Source organism: Chionomys nivalis, chromosome 2 (assembly GCF_950005125.1).
Source record: "Chionomys nivalis chromosome 2, mChiNiv1.1, whole genome shotgun sequence".
Classification (NCBI taxonomy): Eukaryota; Metazoa; Chordata; class Mammalia; order Rodentia; family Cricetidae; genus Chionomys; species Chionomys nivalis.
The window spans coordinates 42,651,490-42,679,137 of NC_080087.1; the positions used below are offsets into that span (position 1 = coordinate 42,651,490).

Here is a 27,648-nt window from a genome sequence, read left to right on the forward strand (position 1 = left end):
AAGGTGTTTGAATCTTTTCTCACAGTTATCCCATCAGTAGGCTATCCTTCATGTCAATCAAGTGAGCATCCAGGCAGTGCCTGGTCAGCCAGCTGCTCCTCTAGGAGACTGATCTGAGAAACATTACAGTTACATTACAGTTACAAGAGCAACAGCAGAATGAGTTTCACATTCTCTCTCTCTCTCATGAAACATTTCACATACTGTGAAAGAAATGTGAAACAAATTAATTTAACAAGGCATAACACTCTTAATTGCTTTTAAATGAAATGTTTCATATACATTTTAGCATACAATCTTAAGAAACTTTTCAGTGGATAATTAAATTTAAACCAATTAACTTCAGTACTTCTTCAAAACAGAAAAATGTGAGAAAATGGAAAAGAGACTGAACACTAAAAGAAGCGGTGGACATATTCCCAGGGAAGCCAAGAGACACTGAGTGTATGCTCTACACCCACTGATAGAATGGTAATTTTATTTTTAAGATAAATGATATTTTCCTCACATTTACAGTCTAATTTTTGTTTGTAATTGCTAAAATAATTTATATTGTGAATGATCACTGTAAACTACATTTAGAAATAACAATAATTTAAATTATTATTTTCTTTTCAGAAAAGATCTTGTTTGTTGTGAACATTTGTTTATGCCGCACTCAGTTAAGGATGCAAGGATGTATGCTTAATTATGTAAAGATGTGTTGTACTTGTTTCACTTTCTCTGCCTAATTGATCTAATAAAAAGTTCAAGGGCCAATAGCTAGGCAGAGAAAGGATAGGGGGATTGAAGGCAAAGGGAATAAGTAGGAGGAGAAATCTAGGCTGAAGAGAAGAGTAGAAAGAAAAGGAGAATAGAATGAGAGAAAGAGAGGGACACACTTGGGCAAGAAGCCAAGCAGTCCCCAGAAAGATAGGCACTGGAGGAAGCAGGAAAGTAAGATATACAGAAGGAAGAGAGGTAAAAAGCCTAGAAGCTAAAGGTAGATAAAAAGAAACATGTTAATTTAAGTTAAAGAAAAAGGAGATAGCCAGAAATAAACCTAAACTATGTTGAGCATCCATAACTTTTAAGAAGTCTCTTTGTAATAATTTGGAAGCTGGTTGGTAGCTCAAAAGAAAAAGTCTTCTGCATTTAATCAGAGAGAACATATATCACACGTATATCTGTGACAAAATATTATTCAGGAATCTATTAAAAGTTCAACAGCAATTTTTCAGTTTCCAAACTTACAGGCTAGTAAGTATAGAATCTTTTAAACAGATACTTGTATGCCATCTTTGTACAGTACTTGTTGAGGCAGTCATGTTCTTGAGACATCATGGGTTTAGTTAGCTTTGTTGACATTTCTGGAAGACAGAATCTTACAGCAGATATCCTGTTCTAGATTTTTGCAATCATTTGCCTGCCCCCCTTTCTGCAAATTTCATTGAACACTGGTGTTGGCATTGTGTTACAGACATATCAGTTCGGACTGGACACCACATGGTCACTTGTTCTCTGCATTTTGATGAGTTGTGGTTGTATGAAATTGTCTCCATTTGCTGCATAGAGAAGCTTCTTCTTAGACATACTAACATGGAAAGAGGAAAGTTCATAGGTCCTAATCTAGACCAAGAACTACAAGAGAAGAGTTCCCTAGTAAGACCACACCAATTTGTTTCCTGATACCAAGTGGTCAACACTGAAAGCATATACATACAAGCAATATTTAACAATGACTTATTAGGTGGCAGTGATTTATGTAGAAAAATAAATATAACATAGAAATAATATATAATACATTTATAAATAAGTAATTAGATTAAAAAGACAACGAATTTGAGACAGAGCATAAAAGGGAGGGAAGCAGAGGGTAGGCAAGGGAAGGAAGAAAAGCAAAGGGGAAATGGTGTGATTATATGGATTATAATTAAATCGATTCTTTGAGAGAAATTGAAACTCAAACCATATTGCTCCTTGTAGTTGCTCTCATCAGGACATGGACATGTGAGAACCAATTGTAATTGTGCTGTGTCAGCCCAGAGTGACCTAACAACAGATTCTCTACCGATGGTGGATTTACTGCATCATGGTCTTTGCAGGCTCCCTACTGATTTGGATTTACGGCATCATGGTCAAGCATTACCAATTCACTCAGTCAGCAGTTCTCTGCTAACTTTGCAGAAAAGTAACTACTTGAGATCTTTATCATTTTTATTTTAAATTACATATTATTTATAGGCCAGTTTTTTTCTAAATAGATATGTGGAGCCTTTTACTTTTGCCTGATATAGGAGCAACTTATAAAATACACCTTTATAAATAGAGCTGTGACAGCTAAATTATAAAAACAGCGAACAGTATACATCTTAGCATATGTCTAGTGCAGCCATTTATAGCCATGTGCAAAGGTCAGTGTCAGGGTGAACCATCCTTCAGAACTCATGTCAGGAAGAGAAGTTTGAAAAAATAGTGTCTGCTTTCTACTGAACTGTAAAACTTGTAAATCATAATAGAAAGATTAAAAATGGAAAGAGATCGAGAAGGTAAATTGCTGCTTAAAGTTTTGTCATAAAAATTGGTGACAGGGAGATAAAGAGGAACTATAAAATAAAACTATTTATTTACTTATTATTTATTTATTCAGGAGAGTCTGAAAATCTTTTTGATTACCACCAGTTTCAAAACTTTTTAATTCCTCAGTGATGTGTTGTCATTACTTAATTATGTTTTTATGAAACACAGTGAAGATCATATTGAAACAAAAACTGAATCTCTCACTTCCCCTTCTCTTATTCCTTTTTCTTTGTGGATGTATGATGACCAAGTTTTGTAAAGATTTCAATGAATGTGAAAAACATAAACTGTGTCCTTTGTTAACTTTTTGATTCCGCACTCACAATTACTGACAATTTAGAATGTAAACTAAAGTTTACACAGTTGATTTCACTTGAATACGAGCTCATGAGTCATTTCATTTCTGGTATGAGAGAGCTATGTCCTCCCTCACTCGTTTCAGACCCTCTAAACATTTTGTCAGTTTTGCTGAAGAAATTAGTTTGTTCTGAGAAACAAGATCTCTACCTCAATATCTGATTTTGTTTCACACGACAATGAAGAGAACTTCAGGCTTAAAATTTACTTACAATAAAACTTGATTCCGTCGGTACATGGTTAGTGTTCATACATTTGTTGGGTCTCCCCACCTTTTCACACTTCCCAAGAGATACAATGAAATTGTATAACATTACATGGTTATTTGGCTGGAGATATGGTCTATATTCATACCAATGGTACAGCCTCATTTTTTTTCTTTCTACATTTATTCTTAGTAAAAACAAACATGTACATTTGTTTTTAATTCATTCCCTTCCTTCTTCCCCCATCCTTCACTTCCCCTTCTCTTATTCCATTTTCTATGTGGAAGTAAGATGACCAAATCCAGGTCCTTATATTTGGTAGATTTATGTCACTGAGTTAAATTTACAACTACAGTAATAGGAAGCAAAAATACTTTAATTTGTTTGCAGTTAGCAAGCAAATGCAAATAGTTCATCTACTTTCATCAAGCAAAAGCAGAAGCTTCCATTTTGGTTAATGTGTAATGTTATTTAGTCTCCTTCCTGAGGACTCCAAAAGAATTGCTAAACTGACAGCCTAAAAAGCAATGCTTATGTTTAAAAATGCTGATGTTATCATGAGGTATCTTAGGTAAAATGTGCAAAGAGGAATCCTAACATAAGGCAAGCATGGGTAAACAAGAGGCTTGTATGGAACTGTCAGGGACCAGAAAATTAGAAGGAAGTCCCAGGTCATGCACAAGCTGGAACCGATGCCACTGTGCCACACTCAGGCACTCTAGAGGAACGGGGAGAATAGAAACAAGTAAAATCCTAGCAACAGGGAAGTGATGTGGTCGATCATCACCTAGACATGGCACAGCTGGTGGGGCTCTTTTGAATAAGTTGCTATCAAAGCCTGAACTAGTCTGCAGAGATTCTGAGAGAGCTAGTTTTATGTATATTTGACACAGGCTTGAGTCATTTCGAATAGGGAACATCAATGGAAAATAATACGTCCACCAGACGGACTTATAGGCAAGACTGTGGTATATTTTCCTGATTGGTGATTTAACTGGAAAAGCCCAGCTCATTGTGGCTGGTGCCAATTCCGGACTGATGGTGTTAGGTGCTGTGAGAAAAGAGGCTGAGCAAGTTATCAGGAGGAAGCCAACAAGCAACACCCCTCCATGGCCTATGTATTTGTTCCTGCCTCAAGGTTCTTGTCCTGCTTGAGTTCTGGCCTGACTAGCCTCAGTGATAGACTATCACGTGCAAGTATAAGATGAAATGAACTCTTTCTTCCCAGGGTTGCTTTGGTTATGTTTTGTTTATCACAGTTAGAGAAAACTAAGAAAGATCCACACTGATACCAAGCAGGTTCGAGGTAATTGTGGACGGGAATTATTGGGTATATTACACCGGCTCTTACTATGGCACCAGCAAAATGGAAAAATGACAAGATTCAGTGTCCGTACTACGACAGGCAGATGGTGTTTGATACATCACCAAACAATCTCAGTATATGTTCCACGTTTTTTAGTCAAGTCCTAATCCCAACTGCAAAATAAAAATAACCATGATGAATATCTTTGATATGGATAAACATCCCAGGATACACTCAGAACATTCAAGACAGTGATGGAGTAGGAGGAATTGTGCTTTATAATAGCCTGGATGAAACTAGTTTTTATAGTTTTATAAAGGACCCAGTTGATGAAATCTATTTTATCAGTTTGAATCCGAGTCAGGTCTGTACATTGACAGGTAGCATGAACATTCTCCCATTTGAGGATGCAAAGTAACATTATTTAATGAATTTTCATAAGTATTGATTAGTTCAATATAATCTATATTAAACAGATTGAAAGTCACAATTGTTTTGAAACATATTAATAATGATATTGGAGTTATGCCTTTAACAAGTATATCTGTAAATGTCATAGAAAAGGCCACTACATAGAATCAAGATTGAAATTCATTATATATATATATATATATATATATATATATTCCACAGCATGAATCAAGTTTACACACATAGCTAGATAAATTGAATATTTTATGTGCTAACATTACCAGTAAATTATTCATCTGGAACACCCTGTACAAGTTATTGGCTCTGTGCCTAATATAGTCACAGAAACATGCATTTAATGATCATAGTGACATAGCAGAAGATTTACATTTGGAATATTGTTTTTACAATTTAAATCATGAAACTCAGTAACAAATGAATAAATCAAAATATAGAAAAGCCTATTTTAAACAATGAAGCAAATATCAGTCATGGGAATATTAATAGTCTCAATACTTCAGTTTTATATGTCTACTCTCTCTAGAAGAAGAAATAGGTCATCTCACTATAGAGAAAGAAGATTTGCTGCCGGTGGGTAATGGTATTTTTCTATTGAAAGAAAAATAGAGAGCAAAAATAACAAAGTCAGGGGCAACTGCAACGAACTGAAATCTGCTAAACTGTGCCTGGAACGCTAAAGCAGTGCAAACACACCACCAGCCCCTGGGCATCTCACAGATCTCATGTGGCTGAAGGTGAGATGAGCCACTAGACAAACACTTAAGTTCTGACCCTCAGAGTGCCATCTGGATGCCTGAGAGCCAGGAAGTCACTCAATAAAGCCCATAGAGCCATGGTTACCCTGCACTTCTAGCTTTCAAAGGCAAAAGGTATGTATAAGTGAAGACTTGAAAATACCATCATAGTCCAGGTCAAAAAACCTCACCCAAAAGAAAAGATTTCTCTAAAGTGTTCTTTTTGTTGTTGTTTTATTTGTTTCGGGTTTTTGAAAATGATTAAGATCATAACTAGTTTTCATCTATTTTTGCATTTTCGAGACTAAACATGGTGACATAAGAAGTAAAGGTGTAAATGGTAAGGTGTAAATGGTAAAATCCAGTAACACAGCAACTTCCTACTCGGTGAGAAAGCAGATAAACAGTAAGCATCTGCATCACAATAAAGCAAACAAAAAGATCACTTCTGAGCAGCACACCTAAAATCATTATTAAGCAGCTAGTGCATTCTTAGATATGAAAATCTTTGCTTTCCTGAAGGGCATGGCAGGAAGACAAAGGAAACAAATCCTTTGTAAGTTACCCCATTTACCTCCCCAGCCTGTCCAAAGTCCTATCTACAGCAATATAAAATGGACTTTTTATGTAGTACTAGAAAGTTATCCATTCTGTGTATACATTAGATTCACTTAAATATCTTTTTGTATCAAGAATATCACTCAATCTTTACTTCAGGGATTCCAATTTAACAGGTAGAGACAAGGATCCTTTCTATTTCTAACAGGCACCTGTGGATGTACTGAGTACCTTTGCCTTAAGGAACCTTGGAGTCTTTATCTGAGAGATGATGATTGTGTATAGTAACTTTGGGTGCTAGGAAATCTAGCTTAGACAAGAACTCACATCTTGAAGTACCATGTGCCTGCTGGATGTTTGAGAGCTGCTGGACCAATGAAGCCCAGACTTTCCTGGTTCACATACTCTCAGCCTTGCAAAGAAATAGAAAAAAGATAATTGACAGGATTAGTTTGTGTTGTGAAAACTCCACTATAATTTGTAATGGAGTAAGGAATTGGAGTCAAATTGTTGCTAGTTATAAAACTACTAGAACTATGGAAGATTTTTGAAGAAATTAAAAGCACAACAGATTTCTGAATAAAATGAATCTATAAAGGCAAACATGGTTCAACACGAAGACATCTAGACAGAAAATTTTATTTTTTTCCGTTAAAAAGGAGACTTTTTTACATTACTTTCTTGAATCTTCAGCTTGACATCCTCCTATTTTTCTTAATTTATAAAGAAACATACAAATCTGTAGCTTCTAAAGCCAATGAATAAATTATAAGTAATGCTTAACTCTGTAGAAACATTGTGCTAACTATGGGTCCTGTGATTATGGCCAAATGATGATTAAGGAAGTGCATTGATAAGTGTCATTACAGAGGAAAGGAGGGTAATAATAGGATGACCAAAACTTTATTTTTATTATGGTCAAAATTGGCATGCAATTACTTAAAAATGTATACTTTTGGCTCTGTGCAATGTCTTTGGTCAAACTAACTAAGCATCCAAAAAATACAAGTGTTAAGATAATTTCATAAAAAGGCATATAGATTAATGTAAATGTTGATTACTAAAATTAAAACAAAAGTAGAGATCATGAATGCTTTCCTATCTTAACTAATAACCAGTTGTCGTTATACCATAATTAAATATTACATAAATAAATGTTAATATTGTATTCATATAAATTTACAGTTTCCTGAAATTAAGTTATAGAGCATTAACATAAACAAAATACTCTTCAAAAATTCTACTTATGTACATTTTTAATTGTAGAGTTATAGAGTTGTAGAAATTCTAAATTAATTATACTCACTTCATGAAAAATTGCTGCCTTATTGTTCATCAGACTGTAATCCCATATCAAAATAAACCACTGAGAATACATCTGATGAATACCTTCTGGAATAGACACACAATTCTTTAGAAAAAAAAAAGGCAGATTATATACCTATAAAAGAGCTAGTTCAGCTGTATCAATGTGTTTAAGTGCAATATCTATTTACATTTATTTCTCCTTTTAATAATTGTATTTTGTCCAGTTATCAAGTATATAAAATATGGAGCACGAGAAGCCACAGCAAAGCTGATCATCACACAGCTCAACATATTTGATGGATTCTGTGCGTCTGTTCATACATACCTCCAGAAAGCATTTTGGGAAATGAACTTCAAAAATAATCCAGCCTTCTCCACATCAGGCATAACTACAAAAGTCCTATAACTATGCAGCTATTAACAACAGGCGTCAGGAATACGGTGAAATGGACAAGATGAAAGCATCGCCAGTGAAGATGAGCATTGAAAGAAAGCAGGCTACTCACATAGTAGCAGTGTAAGGGTTATATGGAATATGTAGAAAATAATGTAATATTCACTTAAGTCATTTACATCCCTTATGTTTGAATGGACTTTGCAGCCCTGGAACTTTAACAACTGGGAGTGTTTAAAAGGTTCATACAGTGCAATGACATGACAGTTGCACAGAAAAGTAGAAATTACTTGTACAATGGCACTAAATAGAAGAAAAATAACGCTTAAATAGTGCTTAAATTTCATTTTGCATTCTGACCAGAACAATACATTAAACTTAAGATAGTGATTTAGCTAGTCAATTGGAAGTACTTTTAAATGTTCACCCCAGGAAAACATTTGCAGTTGTGCCCGGATATCATTGTGTAGCAAACAATAATGTTCTACAATGGTAAAGAGGGCATATATAAATCACACTAGCATAAGGTTCCTAACTGCATCGCTCATAAATATTTCTCTGCCTATCCTATTGTAGTAAACGTATCTTTTATAGATACTGAATGGGGAACTCAAAGCACCAGTTTTTACCCAAATGTAATGTCCAAGGACCTGAGGGACTGCAGAATGGAGTAAACAGTTGATGCTGCTATGGTGGATATACTAATGGGACACAGAAAATGCCCAGACCGGAAAAGACTTTGACGTAATGGAGCAAACCTCTGTAGGTAGTGTTATTGTTCTACTTGCCAAACAAGAGATTCTAAACTCCATGTTACCTCAGCAACTGATGTGGGACTCCCCTCTGTGTGCTGTGAATACCATTGGTCAATAAAGTAACTATCTTGGGCCCCTGATAGGGTAGAACAGCGCTAGGCAGGGAAAACTAAACAGAATGCTGGGAGAAAGTTGGCAATATCTATTTACATTTATTTCTCCTGGCGGAGTCAAGAGACGGTTCCTGAGACAGATGCGCTGAAACTTTGCTGGTAGGCCATGACCTCGCAATCATGCAAGATTAATGGAGGTCATTAATTAAGATGTAGGAGTTAGCAAATAAGAAGCTAGAGCTAATGGGCCAAGCAGTTTTAAATAATACAGTTTCTGTGTGTTTATTTTGGGTCTGAGCTGGGAACTAACAAGCGGCCTTCCACCAACAAGCAACTTAGAAGAGGATGCATTCTACATTATCTGCGAAGTGAATTTGTCTGTAGTGGAAGAGGGTGCCAGCAGCATCACAACAGTACATAGCTTCATTCAGGGGAAATGGGAGTAGTAATCATAGTAAAAATATCATTAATGAAGTTGTCTCAGTGATTTTTTTTGTAGACTTAAAAGACATTGGAAATGTAAATGTTAGTGATTTTTTTACTATTGTTCACCCAGTTCAGATGAGAAGTACTCAGCCCAAGACTCACCAGCACATAGATACATGCAAATGGTGTGGAAACATGGTGATAGCTATGTGTAACTTGGTTAGAACTCATCTGTAGTTTGTTTTCAGAAATGTGTTCTTTCCAATAACCAGAGTTAACACCAGAAACAAGTTGCTCATTTTATTATATCATGTATAGATGAAAGTGGAATATAGCCTATATGTAAGTAGTTGTCATATATTCTCCTATTCACAATAATTAGCTGTCTTAGAAGAATTGGCAAGAACTTCATAGAGCTTTTAAATAACACCAACATGATATGTTGAGGTCACTTGATTTCATTTAATAGCAGGTGTTTTCAGTGAAATTAAACACCTTCCATGAGTTATCATACAGAAGATGATTTACTAAGGGAATTTCAACAGTATTTGGTACTATCATACATTAGGAATCATGAAATTATTTTTATCATTTTTGGTGGTAATTATTATTTAGTAAATTTGCATGCTATTGTAAGTGACAGAAAGCGCCATGTTATTATTTATTTTGTGTCAGTTTGACTAATCTAAAACACAACACACAGGGAAACACTTTGTGGTTCTGAGGGATGTTCTTTTTTGTGTCAATCTATGTGATGTATAACACTCAAGCATATGATTATAATCATATGTAATCACATATATACATAATAATAAATATATGAATATATTTAGAGAGGGGAGAGAGAGAGTTGCCCACATAGTGTCCTGGAAATTTCTTTGCTGAAGATGTCCTAAACAATTTTATTTACTCAATTTTAGTATTTCTAATCACTACCCAAAAATAAAAAATTAGGTCTAGCGTGATAGTTCAGCTACTGGGAAGTATTGATTTGCAAACCTGAGGACTAGAGTTCAAATATTCTGTACCAAGTAAGACCAGAGGATGCAGTGCTAAGTGATGCTCACAAGAGGTCAGATCATGGCCCTTCTGCCCCTTGGTTCTGGGTTAGGCAGAGTAGTCTGAGCTTTCCCCAAAGAGTATAAAACCTACAAGGAAGACATATAATAGTTCTCTACATCAAAAAGAGAGACAACTCATGAAATTAAGGGCTATAAAGGGTTACCAGGAGACTCCTTCTGACCCACACAGCTATAGCACTTGGAACTGTTGAAAAGGATCTGTTACACATGATGGAATCTTTTCATGCTGTGTTAGGCCTGGCTACTGGGTTTCTAATCTACCTGAATATCGCTTCTAAATTCAGGTAGCAGCTCATGCATATGATAGCTAATTGTGGTTCTTTAGCGACCTATTCTATCATCTGTAAAAGCTTTCCATGTATTTATAACACAAGATTGACCTCTTCATGTCACATGGACTGAAAAATACATTTAAAAAGTTATAATCCTGCAATCACATTATTTGCAACTGGCATATATACATACATGCATACATATATATATTGTGTGTGTATAAAGTATTTATAATTAACTAGAACTGTTGTCTAAATTTGTAAGAGATTTAAAATTTTGATCATGGGTACTTAGACTTATTCTACTAAACCAAAGGTTCTGATTTTTTTCTTAGAATGAACTTTTATGTAGTTATCTCTGTGATCATGTTATTTGTTGCTGGCTCTTTTACATGCATAGACATCTTTTAAACTATGTAAGCTCTCTAAAGATCCATGGGTATTGGATATTTGTAATGTTATACACAGTTTCTAATTTTTAAATCAGTTTTAATACTTTCTATGCCTTGTATCTAAGTATTGTATGTGACTTGACAGTTTATTTTGTAAAGTCTTCTAACAGGCAACATTCTAACAAAGAAACCTCATGATAACACTTAACCCACGGGAAAGCTAAATTTTATACTACTGTATCTCAAAGTGATCAAACACTAAATATTGACCCATTATTCCTTGATATGAAAGATGAAAGAAAAGTTACATGAGTTTACTTGTGAAGAAACTTGGGATGCAAGCATGTGTGCATGAAAGAAAAGGGAATATTATATTACCTAAATTTAAAATGCCAAGATTTTAAATTTTTCTTTAAATTAGAAAGCATTTTTTATATCAACAATTTAAAATCTACTAAAATGTTCTTGGAGAGAATAATAAAATTTTTACCAGAATGTGGGGGATAGCTGTAGTTGTAAGAGAGAGTAGGTAGTAGTAGAAATTTAGGATCAGGGGAGAAAAGAGAAAGAGAAGAGAGAAAGACAACAGGGACCAGTCATCCAGACACAGAGGAAGTTGTAGAGTATGATGTACAGAATGCAATAAAGGTCAAAATCCCTGGGGCAAAATGTAGATGAATAGAAACAGGCCAAATTAAGTTAAAAGAGTTAGAGGGACAAACCTAAGCTAAAGTTGAGCATTCATAATTAATAATAAGTCTCTCTGTTGGTGGCTCCCAACAAAGAAAATACCAACTACAAATGAAAGCATGTTCCCCCCTTGTTTACACACAGGTGCATCCTTAAGAAGCTAGTATAATCAATGTGCTCAACATACTCACTGATGAGGGACTGAATTTCTTGCAATTCCCTAAGTTGTCATTTGCCACTATCCAATAAACCTCACATTCCTATGGCATTGAAGAAGTTTCTTACAATAAGATGATAACAATAAAAGATTAACAAGAAAACATAGAATGAAGAAGAGCCAAAGGTTTTAGAAATTAAAATGGCAACATCACTAACTTTCAATGTTTAGATACCAATTCCTCTGAAAATACAGCTTCAGATGTGCATTTGGCAAAACAATAGTGAGCAATCAAAATTTCTCTAAGTTCCAATTTCACAGTTTCAAAAGAGATAATTTAGAAACAGTAACTTATCTTCTAAAGTCCATCTTGCATACACATATCAATTTCTTATTGTATGGCATCTTTAAAAATATAAACTCTATTCAAAATGTGCTTTAATGCAGGAAAACATCTCATTTAAGAAACTCCTTAAACACAAGTGGTATCTTTAAAAGAAAAAGGCAGAAAATTGGCTTCATTGTGTTCAAGTAAATGACAGGTCTAGTCAGGCAGAGGTTTAACTGCAGAGAACAGATAACATGTTCTTGCCCGTGGAGTTCCCAGATGAGTTGCAGTCTCCAAAACCACTGACAAGATGTTGGCAGACGCAGCATGAGATGACCGGAAAAATGACAACTATTTCATTGAGAAGACAGTTGGGCCATCAGAATGTATCCTGCCACTGTAATGATTCACATAGCCTCTGAAAGGTCAACTTCACAGCATTCTGTGACAGAGTGACTCATTTGAGACTACACAACATATAGAATTCTATACAAAGCCATTCTGAAGTAATCACTACTCTCAAAGTATCTTTTCATTTACGATCAGTTTGCCAGGCTTTGTAAAATGAAATCCAATAACAAATCTCAGAATCAAACAATTTGAAGGTGGAAATCCTTCAATAGAGTCAAACGTTAAAATAAATTTTATAGTAACTGTTAGACTCTTAAAGCATGAAACAAATCCAAAGAAAGACAACTTAAATTTTTTTTTGCATTATCAATCTAGCAACTCTATTACCAGAATAAAAAAATCAAATCTTCTGAAAGTGTTGCCTGTGTTATGGAAAAATCTGTCTCTTGCTGAATCTTTGAAATGGGAGAGATAATTAGGAAGTGTATGCCTTTGATCTCATCTAATGACATTTTCTGTTCATAAAAATAGAATAGATGAATTGATGTATAAAGAGACCAATGCAGATTTGGAATATATTCTGAAGAGGGAAATAGAAAATAACAGAAGACTTTATGGCAAGAAAATTAAACAAAATCTCTAGAAAGTAGATGATTTGTCAACATTTTTGTTGTTGATATAAAAAAAACTGAAAAATGTGAAGAAATTCTTTACAGAAGATTACAAAGCTGATTAAATAGCTGTGATTTATGAAACACTTGGTTCCAGATAGTTTTGTAGATGATTCTAAGACATGTTTCTATTTCTAACTGTATTTGCATTGCTGTAGGACATAGTATATACCACTAAATTTTATGTTTTAAGAATGAATAATTGAAAACATTTGTAATGTAAGAGCAATACATCAACCTCAATTCTAGAAGAGTAAACATTTAAAGTAGAAGATAACTATTTAAGAATATAGCATGATATAAACTAAGTCTTAATAGTGAAGGAAGCATTAGTCAATACCAAGACACTTAGCAGAATAATAAATTCAAAAGAGATCCTAATGAAGCTAACATAAAATTAAGTATAGTTAGTTAAAATATTTATTATTTTAAATAACTGAAGGTTAATATGCCAATATGATACATATGGTAAAGACAGTTTACTAAGTACTAATAGCAATAATGCAATTGAAAACAATGAACTGATTTCTTTACTTTTAAACCAGTGGACTTGACAGTTAATATTTTCTTGTTGAAGATTATAAATGAAACATATATTTGAGTCTAATATTAAACATAAACTTGAGAGTTTTTCTTTTTTAAAAAAAAACTATTAAAAACCAAGAGACACAGGAAATTTATTTGTGGACCAATAAAACAGCAGAATTTTACTATTTGTCAGATGCAAGAGAATCAGTTCAGGCCCTCAGCTGCATAGCTAGTTTGAAGCAAACCTGAACTACTACAAACACCTTGCTCAAATAGTAAAATAACAAAAATGAAAAAATGCTGGTATTAACTGATGCTCATGTGAAAGAAAATAATCTTAATGCCACATATAATATTAAATAGTAAAATGCCTCTCACTATGATTTAAATGTTAAATATCAGAGTATCAAACAATGCCTATCTTAGAAAAAAAGTGTAGAAAGACCTTTGAGCACATGGAGTATATCTTCTTTAGTAAATAAGAAAACCCAGAAAGTGGGAATATTTTAACAAATCAAAATTCATTGGTCAAAGGGGACAAAAAACACTGAAAGAATGGGCTGGCTATGTAAAATTAAAGTGTTTGGTACAATAAGCAAAAAAATTAGAAAAAATGGCATGTTTGATTGTAGCCTTATAATAAAAAATGACATATTTGTGTGCATGACAAACATAGGGGCATGCATTTTTTAAGTTATAACTAAATTATTTCTAATAGTTAGGGCTTTGAGAATGTTTTCATTTTAAATTTATGTTTTCCTTTACTTGGATACAGTCAATTTTTGTATTTTTCTCATGTTCGTTACTAGAATTTGCATTTTATTATTTATGCATAACAATGAAATGATTTAATGAAGATATTTTACTCAATACAACACAGATAAATATAAACAAAAATAGTTTTAAAGGTTTCTTTCTTAGAAATATACAATGAAATAAAATCATATATATCCTCATCAACCCTCAAATTCCTCTCTTCTCTGCTATTATGCCCACTTCCAAACTTCATGTTTTCTTCTTTTTTTTATTGAAAAAAATTTCTGCCTTCTCCCAGCCTCCCATTTTCCTCCCTCGCCCCCCATTCCCCTCCCCCTCCCCCCACTCCTCTTCCTCTCCAGTCCAAAGAGCAGTCAGAGTTCCCTGCCCTGTGGGAAGCCCAAGGTCCTCCACCTTCCATCCAGGTATATGAAGGTGAGCATCCAAACTGGCTAGGCTCCCACAAAGCCAGTACATGCAGTAGGATCAAAACCGAGTGCCATTGTCCTTGGCTTTTCATTAGCCCTCACTGTCCGCCATGTTCAGAGAGTCCGGTTTTATCCTACTCTTTTTCAGTCCCAGTCCAGCTGGCCTTGGTGAGCTCCCAATAGATCAGCCCAATTCTTCACAGATCTTGAGAGGACAATAATCAACTTTATATGGAAAAACAAAAAACCCAGGATAGCCAAACAATCTTATACAATAAAGGAACTTCTGGAGGCATTACCATCCCTGACTTCAAACTCTATTACAGAGCTACAGTATTGAAAACAGCTTGGTATTGGCATAAAAACAGAGAAGTCGACCAATGGTATCGAATAGAAGACTCGGATTTTAACCCTCAATCCTATGAACACCTGATTTTCGATAAAGGAGCTAAAAGTATACAATGGAAGAAAGAAAGCATCTTCAACAAATGGTGATGGCAGAACTGGATGTCAACCTGTAGAAGCATGAAAATAGATCTATATCTATCACCATGCACAAAACTCAAGTCCAAATGGATTAAAGACCTCAATATCAATCTGAACACACTGAACCTGATAGAAGAGAAAGTGGAAAGTACTCTTCAACATATGGGCACAGGAGATCACTTCCTATGTATAACCCCAGCAGCACAGACATTAAGGGCAACATTGAATAAATGGGACCACCTGAATCTGAGAAGCTTCTGTAAAGCAAAGGACACTGTCACTAAGACAAAAAGGCAACCTACTGACTGGGAGAAGATCTTCACCAACCCTGCAACAGACAAAAGTCTGATCTCCAAAATATATAAAGAACTCAAGAAACTAGGCTTTAAAATGCTAATTAACCCAATTAAAAAAAAATGGGGCACTGAACTGAACAGAGAAATCTCAACAGAAGAAGTTCAAATGGCCAAAAGACACTTAAGGTCATTTTCAACCTCCTTAGTGATAAGGGAAATGCAAATCAAAACAACTCTAAGATACCATTTTACACCTGTCAGAATGGCTAAAATCAAAAACACCAATGATAGCCTTTGCTGGAGAGGTTGTGGAGTAAGGGGTACACTCATCCATTGCTGGTGGGAATGCAAACTTGTGCAACCACCTTGGAAAGCAGTGTGGCGGTTTCTCAGGAAATTCGGGATCAACCTACCCCAGGACCCAGCAATACCACTCTTGGGAATATACCCAAGAGATGCCCTATCATATGACAAAAGCATTTGTTCAACTATGTTCATAGCGGCATTATTTGTAATAGCCAGAACCTGGAAACAACCTAGATGCCCTTCAATGGAAGAATGGATAAAGAAAGTGTGGAAATATACATATTAAAGTACTACTCAGCGGTAAAAAACAATGACATCTTGAATTTTGCCTGCAAATGGATGGAAATAGAAAACACTATCCTGAGTGAGGTAACCCAGACCCAAAAAGATGAACATGGGATGTACTCATTCATAATTGGTTTCTAGCCATAAATAAAAGACATTGAGCCTATAATTTGTGATCCTAGAGAAGCTAGATAAGAAGGTGAATCCAAAGAAAAACAGGTTTTCTTCTTTTATGTTTAATAAATAACCCTCTAAAGCAAGCTGGTGCCAGCCATATGTGCATAGATGTGAGGTTAACCACTGGAACATGGTAAACCTACGACTTCCACAGCCTCAAGACAGAATGGCTACTCTTACTCCAGTGACTATGTGATGTATAAACCTCCTTAGTAAGGGTTAAGACTCTGCCTTCTAAATAGTAGTGCTCATACCTTCTAGTCTTAGGGTACGCTCAGCCTCAGTCAGAGAATCTTCTTGTTGTAATTAGCAGCATCAGTGGGGGAAATGCCTAAGAAGTTATCATGCCAAAAGTAAGAAACTGTGTGCTAGGAACTAAACAAGAAGAGGAGGCAGAAAGAAAATGAGATGCAGAGACTGGGATGAGATTGTGAAATACTTTTGGTTAAGAAATGTCTATTTCAGGTATGGACTCCCAACAGCTGTGGAAAATTGCACAGAACCTCATGGAATCAAGCCAGCAGAAACTTACCATACATAGAGCAAGGAAAATAGTTTAGGTACCATATATAAAATGAAATAGTAAAAATGCATCCCAGATAAAACAGAAGTTCATCTAAAATAATTAAACAGTACATACTTAAGACACATAAAATTATCAGTATCCATCATCTCTTGTATAGCGTCTCATTATCTTCTGAGGAAAATGGTTGTTTTCGATGATGATGATGATGATGGCGATGATGGTGATTTTGATGATGGTGATAATGATGATGGTAATGATGGTGATGATGATTACGGTGATGATGCTGATGAACGCACACTTGCTATCCACATATTACCTCATTCACATCAGAGCTTAGACTTTGATCTTTTCGATTCTCGATCCACAGAGTCTGGAAGGGAGTCTGTCATGCTGTAATATGTATACAATAAAAGAAGCAATTGACACATATGTGTGTTTGCATTAGTGCATGCTACTTAAGAGTTGGACAAGGCCTCAGCCTTGGTTAAATGGGTGCAACCTGTGAATAATACCCTCAGACATTGGAAGGGCTATTCTTACCAGAAAATATCGGTTTCAAAGTTTTATTTGAAAGTTTGGCAAGTCAAAAATGCAATCCTAATGTAGCTGTGTTCCTACATATCTCTGGTTCAACTTCCAGTGATTTATGTTACTTATAACCACAGCAATAAAAAATTTTTAAGTAGAAAATTCCAGAAATAAACAAATCACCTATTTTAAATTGTATGTCATGCTGAGTAGCATGATGAGTGATGTGTCATCTTACTTCTTCTCTCCTGAGCTATGAATCATCCCTTGGCCTAGCTGTATAACTGTTAGTCATTTAGTAATTACTTGCATTATCAGATTAAATGATAACCTCTGGTAATGCTTATTTTTAAATAGCCCCTGCTCTCTTAAATAAGGACACTGCTGCTGGTAATTTCAATAAAACAAAGTGAAACTCCAAGTGTTCTCCTCTAAGGAAAAAGTTTGTCTTTATCAACTTAGTAAATAAAAATCTTTTATTGTATATCAGTTAGGGATTTGTTCCTATCTATGGTTTCAAGTAACTACATTTATCTTCAAATGTGTCCACCTAAAGAGGGGTGAGACTAAGGGTACTGCAACTTAGCAACCAAAATGTAGTTGATTTGACTCAAGAATAATCTACCTAGAGTCCAAAAAATGCATGGCCATTCTCAGCACTGAATCAGGGGGTAGAATCTTCTTCATCTGCTTATATCAAAGCTTTTACAAAATTCCTCATAACCAATAATGAATGTCACAGATATGATACTACACAGTTATTCATTGGAAGTTTATAGTGAATTGTTAACATGTATCCAGGATGATAAAAAAAATGATCGAACTGATACAGTACTTATATAAAAGCTTAACTGGGGTTTGTTACAGTATATCTGACAGAGACTATGGACTTCTTCTTCTTTAAGCAACTATCCAGAAATAGCATGTTCTTAACAGCACTTTGTATAGGTACTGAATATTATTAAATTTATTGTTCTACTAAAAAACAATGTGGACTCGGATTCTAAAGTACTGGTTAATCAGAGGCCCAGGAACTCTGACAGAATACACAGTCAGGTTTTGAACGATACCAGGATATAAGAAGTCAATAAAGTACTATGCTTGCCAAACAAACAAAAACATCCCTTGTGTGTGTGCGCACATACACACACACAAACACAAACCAAGGGAACATACTTCTCCACAGTTAGACTTGTTAGCTACTAAAACAGGATAATGCTTGTTTTCTACAAAAAAAATATTATATCTGCTCTTACTCACCAACAAATGATTGTCCCACAAATTCTATACCCTGAATGTTTGCTGCAGCTAGTTATGAGTTATAGATTTTATTCAGCCTTTCTGGTAAAATTACAACTAATCCAATGCACACCTTGCAAAATTATCTACCTCCAGGGCACATCTAAGAAACCACACAGGATCACTTTGTGTACAGAATAAGTGGAAGTGTAACAGTGAATTGTGTTAAGACTTCTGGAGACACAGAGTCTACTTTTAAAGAAGAAAATGATATTCCCATATATTTGCTACAAATCATATATCAAATAATAATAAAAACACTTTTAGAGGCTACCAAGATGGATCACTGATAAAAACAAACAAAAAACAACAAAAAATGTGCCTCTAAGACTGATGGCCTGATTTCAGTCTCCAGTAAAATGAATCTCAGAGACCCACAAAACAATACAGCATGCTGGCATTGTTTCTGGCTGCATACCAAGACTCTACAGTAAGATCTTATTCCTGAGGATAACACATGCTTTGATCACAGGAATAAAAACGAGTTGTGACCCAAAAATGAGATATATTAAAGTGGTTGTTGGTAGGTCTCTACCAGATACTGTATAGTGATGGTAAATGCCTCTGATTCCTGTACTTAGCCTGAGACAAATTTGTCATAAACGTGTTACACCTAAGCAAATGAGAAAAATTAGCATCAAAAAACACACATACTTCTAATTACAAAATGTAGAAAGAGATGAGAAGAGAGTTAAAAAAATATTCGTTTTAATCTAAACCCTATATTGTACACTGTTTCTAAAATCTACAAGCATTATTATTTTATTAAATCTCCTCATATTCTTACACTGAGAATTTTAAAATATATAATATGTATGTTTAGTTAAAAACTATTTTCTATATTTATATTATATTTAGTTTTTAACTAAACATACATATTATATATTTTAAAATCTCATTGTAAGAATATGAGGAGATTTAAAGATAAGCATTTGAATTGTTGAAATGTAGTTATTATAAGTAACACATACTAAAATCTTAGTCAGAGCCCAACACTAACAGGAGTCCACAGAGTAACTTCTCATACAGTAAATGACTCACATTGTCTCCGAAGTGAATGTTCCTGAGAGAATAAACTGCACTCACAATGCTGCATTATTATCTTTATTTGGGACTACAGGCCAAATCATTAAACATGCAATGCTGTGTTCTTTGTCCTCCTCCTAAGCCTATGCGAAAATATTTACTCTCACAATGACTTCCCATCATTAGTCATATTGTTAATTTGATTCTGTTTCAAGAGATTGTTTGTCACTAATCTACACTGATTGTCTGTCTAGAACACAGGAAACACACAGTTTTAATGTTTTATCTATCAGAAATTTTCTTCCAGATACCTTTCTCTATTTTTTTTATAAAAAGCAAGGAAGTATCTACTTGAACACAGAATAACTTCTTAAAATAATCTCAAGGAGTGCAAATGTTTTTAGGGAGGCAACATCATTACAACCAAAAAGCAAATTACTTGAGAATAGACCTAATAAGTACTCCCCCAAAGTGCTTGTTTATGGTCTCCATGAATAATGAAAAATAATAGCATAGCTGATTATAACAGTTAATGCATACTAGAAGTTCAGAATTCCTTTTCTTGCAATCATTACATAGATATAAATCTTCCAAACTGCTATACCTAATGATTTGCAAAAGGGGCCTTTTATTTGCCCAGTACGGCAGGGGCTCAGTTTCTTTAGCATTTTCTCACAAAGAAGGCACAGTTAATAAAGTCAAAACATATAACACATACATGATGGCTACAAGTTCAGCTCAGCCATTAGAACTCAAGGATCAACAGCCTGCCACCACTGTTTCCTACCCAGACACCTTTGTATGTAGTGTGCAGAAGGTTGATAGGAATTTTGTAGGATTTGAAGAGGGACATAACTAAGAGAACCAGCAAGGAAGTGGCACTAGTAAATGTTATTATTTTAGTGCACCACATCCTTTCTTGGTTTTTATGGAATTCGACTAAGGGATATTAGGGGACTCAGAATGATAGGGAGGAATAGAGAGAGACAGGGAGAAGAGGAAAGGTAGAAGTATTTTGGGTGTCAGAGCAGCATTCTCTTGGACAGTCTCATAATAAAGCTGCTGTGGCTACAGCCAAGAGAAACCTACATGTTTACATCTCATAAAAGGACTGATGAGTGAAACACATCCATGTTTTTGTAATTAACAAACTGTGTTTGATAGCCAACACTGCATTAGACTTGCCAGTATCTTGGACTCAAGTAAACAAGCATCACACAATTTGATTTCCAACATAAAGTCAGGTTTTCATCAGAAGCATATATTTTTTTTGTGAATGAGTTAACCAGAGTTAATTTGAACTTGTTCAATTAAATTATTGTCAAGAATTATACAATATCAGTTCTTTCTACATATAGTATCTACACTCCTATCTGGAATTTAAATTTTCTATTTCATTTTCTTTGATCATATTACATTATTCTAAATACCAGAGACTCTCAAAGAAGACTAAAGATTGCTTGTTATAATTGACTGTTTTAAATTTGAAAATTGTTCTCGTTTATGCTTATTAACAGGAAAATTAGTGATGGAAAAAATTCATGCCTACTCGCTTTATGTTTTTGCTGTACTTAACATTTCAGAGAATATTCACAAGCTTTGAATGAATACCCGCTCCTTAAAGCACATTTTAGGGTACTGACATTTTTGTTTTAGTAAAGTTGGATACAATGGCTAAAGTCTTACTAGTTATATTTTAATATAATATTTAACTTTTTAAAATTTCAAAAGAAATAGAATGAAATACAAAGACATAAGGAGTTTAAAGAGATGAAAATAATAAGCATTAAAATAAAGTTTTGTAGCATTTTAAGTGAAAATATCTACAATTAGTTTTTAAGATTCTCAAAAATATTATTATATTAATGTACAGCCTTCTTATTTTTGTGAAATCTTACTAATGTACTTTTAGTTATTTCTATAACTATATGACAATATATAATACCTTACTATGCGTTTATAACATAAATATATGAGAAAATCATGTATTACTTGATATTTTATGCAATAATATATTCCTTACCAAAAATTTTTAAAATAAATATTCATAAAGCAATTAAACAACCATTCCAAATTTATCACCTCAAAATGACATAAAATGAGTAATGGTAGCATAAAAAATCTACTTCAGTAAAGATAAATAGGACTTTAAATATAAGCAAATTTTCCATATCAAATATGAGCCAATTGTTTGTCAGAACTAGCAAGAATTCAGTGCACTTGTTAGACACAGAATAATTTACTACAATTTAGGATATGAAACTCAGTTATATCTTAAAAATGCTCATAAACTTTTATTATTGAGTATTATTATTTATTATAAGGAGCAATTCATAATAAACACAAAAGTATTTTTCATGGAGAACATTGTACAATTTATAATAAGTAAAATTTAGGAATGTATGATATAAGCATTAAAATTAAGATTGCTTACATGGACAATGGAATATATGTTTATACCTTCATATTAAATCAAAAGTTTAAAATTTCTATATGATATACATTAAAATTTTCTATTTTCCAATACATTTCATCAATATACATGTAAAGAAAACATAAAACTGTCCATGATACCTGTCAGAAATGAGCATATGAGCTTGCCTAATTTTATTTTGAACTACTGGTAACAAACACAAAATGACAAATATAAAAATCACAGAGGGACATCTTTAGATGATCTAAGCCTTCAGTCTTGACTGCAGCGGATGCATCAGTGTCAGCTACTGTCTCTAATCATGCATTTGTCTTCTTTAGATGTTTCCTGAAGTAGAATTCCTATCATTTAAGATTCCATTTAAGATCCTTTCACTGCAATTTCTTTGTCTTCTTTGAACAAACTGTAATTTTATTCAATTTTTATGCTATGTTCTTATTTTTTTCTGAAGCCACTTTTGGACCCTCAGTCAAAGAAATTACATAGAAACAGATAACTTTTAAAATTATTTCCAAAAATAGAGTAATACTCTAGAACTCCAACAGCTAGTGCTAGTTTTGAGAAAAGCTCATAGAAGAGAAGAGTTAGTAGAGATAGGAAAAACAGCAAGAAAATTGGGTTTTAGAGTTATAGACACAACTCATTGTAAATACTGAGAACAATGATCGTGGCCAGATCCTGAAATAATTGAGAACTCAGATGGAGTATATGTGGAGATGCTCATCTGATTAAGAGAGTTGTCAAGGAAGCGGTTGTCAGAGCTAATTGCAATGTTTTTGATGAATATGACATGAGATTGTAAGAGAGAAATAACTTAAAGGGAAAAAAAAGATTGTTAAGTAGGATTTTCTGGTTATATTTCCAACCCAAAACTTTCTAAAAGTTATAGTGTGGGAAATCCTACTATCTATGATTTGCTTTTATTGGTTAATGAATAAAGCCATTTCTGTCAGTGGCTTAGCAGTATAGGGCAAGGTAGGAATTCCAAGCAGAAGAAAAAGTAGGTGGAATCAAAGAGAAGCCATGTAGCAGTTGCAGGAGACAGATGCCTCCAGAGGAACCCACTGAAACAAAATTTGCCAGTAGGTCACAACCTCGTGGTGATGCACACACTAATGGAGATGGGTTAGTTTAGGATATAAGAGATAGATAGAAATACACTTAAGCTATTGGCCAAACAGTATTGCAAATAATATAGCGTCTGTGTGATTATTTAGTGTCTGAGAAGCTGGGAATAAACAAACAGCCTCTGTCAACAGAGTTAAAATACAGTAAAAATTTAGCATCAGCAACAGGCAAATAATTCCCAATAAATGACAGTGTCTCCAGAAAAAAAATCAAACCCAGAGTGCTGCCTATAACAAAGAGCAAATGAGGGCAGAGTGTGAAAATGCGTTGTGACACAGAACCTCAGGAGGGTTTCAAGTTTTTCTAACACACAACTAGACAAAGATCTACATCTTAAGGGAAAATTTTAACAGAATACAGAGTAGTCTTAAAGTACTTGCAATGAAAGGCACAGAAAACAGTTCAACCATCGCTTTGTTTTACATTCCTTCCTAAGCTAGAGCTACAATGCATTATTTAATGCTACTTTTGAATAGTAATAAGGAAAATGTTACAGCTAATTTGCATTGAACACCATTGAATACTAAGCATTGCGATAAATGTATTTCATAAACTATCCTACTTCTTACCTACCACTTCCCTCTCTATTTTTAAATTGTTCAGACATTTTGGTCTTCATCCCAAGTATTTATTAATAAATACAGATGTGATAGTTATTTAATGATATTGATTGCAACTTTAATTATAGGAATAAAATCACAAAAGGCACAGAGTCACATTTTCCATTTATAGTTGATAGTAAATCAACTAAAATCTCATGAGAAAACATAATTGATGCTTCTATTTTCAAAAAAATATTGAATCTAGGTGAGACAAAGTTGTGCACAGACACAAATAACATTTTAGTCTCAAGATTTCAAACGGTCCATTCCTAGCCACTGTGCTATAGTCCCTACCTTAGATCAAACTGGTTTGCCATGGGGTTAAAGAAAGTTATGGGAGGCAGAGATAACCAAAATTAATTATGAAAACTTAGTATTGAAACATACCAAATGGAAACTTATCATTTCAAGAGCCTACTAAAAATATTGCTTTTAAAAAAAATAAAAAATAAATGATAATTTTTTATTATTAATTTTTTTAATTAAAAATTTCTGCCTCCTCCCCGCCTCCCTTTTCCCTACCACTCCCCCCACTCCCCATGCCTCACTCCTCTCCCCCCTCCCTCTCCAGTCCAAAGAGCATGAAAATATACTGCATGAGTGGATAATGCTGGTCTCAGAAGCCAACAATTATTAAACAAACTTTTACTGGCAAATATGAGACACAGCTCTATGAGTTGTTGGTTAGGGAGGAGCCAGAGGCAGCCAAAAATATAGAGGCTCTTGCCATCATGCTTGGGTGCCCACTAAAATTAGACCGTAAGACCATGTTTATGAAGATACTATTTATTTTGGCTTTGGGATACAGAAATACAAACCAAGCACCCTCTTTCTGACTAGAATTCATTGTGCTAGAAAGAGCAATGCCAGCTGCTGGAAGAGAAGAGTCATCCAGATTCTTAACAGATGTGGACTTGGCATGTTGCAGTACTAATCTGACAGACAAGATAAACTTACTGGCACAATAGTGGCAGCGTTATTATGAGAATAACTAAATATTTCTGATTGAATGTGAGTCACATTCCTCACTAGGTCATGCATTCTTGATCCTGTCAACTTGAGCAAATGCCATTTACTAAGGAACTCATAGGTCCTAGGATAAATATTAGTAAACTTGTTTTGCTCCTAGGACGCAATGTTAAAATGCATCCCAACTATTTACATTTGTATCTATAGACTGTGCTACTCCCAGAAACCCTAATTAAATTCACTGGCATTGTCCTTCACACACACACACACACACACACACACACACACACACACACACACACACTCACTCTAAGGTGTGGAGACTAGTTGGAAAAAAGAAGTACAACCAGAAAGGAAACAAAGAACAATGAAAGTAAATCTGAGAAAAATAATTTCAATGCTTGTAAGAATTTGTCAAATGGACAATACCATCACAACTTAAATAGAAAATTTTTAGGTTTCAGCAAAACACTTCTTACATTGTAGATCTCTACCTCACTACACATGTTGTGTACTCTTTCTCAGAGCACATTCCTGGATGCCTGGACCGTGAACTACTCTTTCATCTTTAGCAAGGCACTTAACCTCTTGAATGTATCTTCTATTACATTCTTCCTTAGTTCCAGTGAGCGTCCCGTGTTCATGAGTACTTTACTGGCCAGACAAGGACACCTTCTATGAGAAGGAAGTTTCATGAAGCTTGAGAAGCCCTGGTGATGTAAGTCCAAGGAAACTGAACTTAAGCTGCACTAACAGACAGTGTAACAACAAGCAGGGTTTAATATTTGAAATAAGTCCCTAAATATTTGTCCTTGAAAAATAGTAGAATGGACAAAAAATGTTTGAACATGAAAAAACAAAAACAACAACAAAAACCCTACATTAATGAAGAATGACAGCAGAAATCTGAGGCACATATAAAGTTAAGAAAAAAAATCCTGTTATGGCTCCCATAGCAACTGTAACACAGTTGAATTTCACTTTTATGTTAAGTATGTTTAACTTGAATAGGAATGCCAAATACTTTCTCTGAGCTAAAATGAGAATTATGGTCAACACAAAAACAATGATCCACAATATTCTAGCTTCCATCTAGTTCAAATATTATCCATAATGCACATTAAAAATTTCACATCAAAAGTGGTTTTAAGCTGTGTTTATCTAATTTTTGAGACAGAGTTATTTTAAATGAGAAAACAATCTTATTAACTTTTTTTTAATTCAGAGGCCACAACTTGATAATTTAGAAACATAGGATCATGATTCTACTTGCAATTATATGAAAACATTTGCCCAAAGTGCAATTAATGAAAATACAATATGATTATATCCATTACCAAACTCAATTACTATTGATGTAGTCTGTAACTATGAAAATAAACACATGATTTAAGATCATGCTACTCCTAAAGTAAGACATATATTTAGTTTGTAGGACTTCTGTAGGTTGTATATCTTTCTCCAGTTCAGTAGAGAAGGTAAATGCAGGTAGAATACTTACTCCTGTTATGTAACGAGGTCTATACTGAATAGTTCCAAACAAACCAAGGATGACGATGATAATATGTACAAAATTTGCCAGGATAGGTGCCCACTGATATCCAAGGAAGTCAAATATTTGCCTCTCCAGCACACAAACCTAGAATAGCAAAAGAGGATGGAATAGGTCAGCACAAATGAGAATCATCACAGGGTCAGAGATCAAAGGATCACTGTGACATTATAATTGGCAAGTATAACTCTACTATAGTATGTGATGTTTTTAAAAATAAGAATGGAGTGTTCAGGCATATTGCAATGGAACCCCATCTAAGTATCCACAGAGAGTCATTTGCCTTTCATAGATGATTTCTAAGTTCTCATTTGCACAGTCGCACATACACATACGCACGCGCGCACACACACACGATATTGCTATAGCACTATCAATCATTTCAAGTCATCAACCAGAAAAATTCCCATGCAAGGCTTGTTTGGTTTTCTTCAAATGTCACTCTGTAAATTGTATATTCACAAAGGGGAATTGATACAGAGGAAAAAAAAGAAAGAAAAGAAAGTCCGTGAGCTACTGGGATTCTGGACAAAGATCTACAACCAATCAAGCTACATGAGACATATCTTCTCAGAGTGACTGACTCCCTACTTTAAAGAGAAGAATGTCAGCAGATGAGAAAGGCCCTCTCAGTCCTTACAGTGAATAGCTAGCTACAAGGCAAATAGAGTTTTATCATACAGGCAATGTAAAAGAAGGGACAAAAAGGAAATAAGAATGTGAAAAAAAAAGAACATGCCCTGAGTGTTTTTAAAGCAAGACAATGTAATTTAATGCTCCCCAGTTTGTAATTAAAACATAACTATTTTAATGAGTGAGAAGACACAAATAAAAATAGCAAAATAACAGTAACAAGTTGGCAGTAGCTCTGAAATTTCATTTTACCCTTGATTGTGAAATATGGATTGCTGGGCAAATCCTTTATTAGACCTAACAAAACAAACAGCCTATTCAATTTCTTGCCTGTCCTTTAGGTGGACTGATCATAAACTTACTCTTCAGAGAAAAACATTGCAAATTGTCTCAACATTCCACAATAGGGTCAAGGAAAACTCAGTCACGATTTTGAATGAAATGATAATTTTAAAGCCCTCCAACTTCCAAAAGCCAGTCAAAACATTTTGGTTGAATTTGGGGAGCCTGTTCCTCATACTGGGTGACCTTGCCCAGTATTAAGATACAAGGGTAAGTGCATAGTACTACTGCAATTTGATATGCCATGTTTTGCTGA

General features: G+C 34.5%; 1 protein-coding gene across 4 annotated transcripts in view; it reads right to left on the reverse strand.

Moving 5' to 3' along the window:
- The window catches only part of Nkain2 (sodium/potassium transporting ATPase interacting 2), a 1,052,194-nt gene that overhangs the window by 585,954 nt on the left and 438,592 nt on the right, over positions 1-27,648 (reverse strand). For all 4 annotated transcript variants that reach the window (XM_057761725.1, XM_057761729.1, XM_057761726.1 and 1 more), the window contains exon 2: positions 26,367-26,504. In XM_057761725.1, the coding sequence (XP_057617708.1) occupies positions 26,367-26,504 (138 nt within the window). The remainder of the gene's footprint in view (positions 1-26,366; positions 26,505-27,648) is intronic.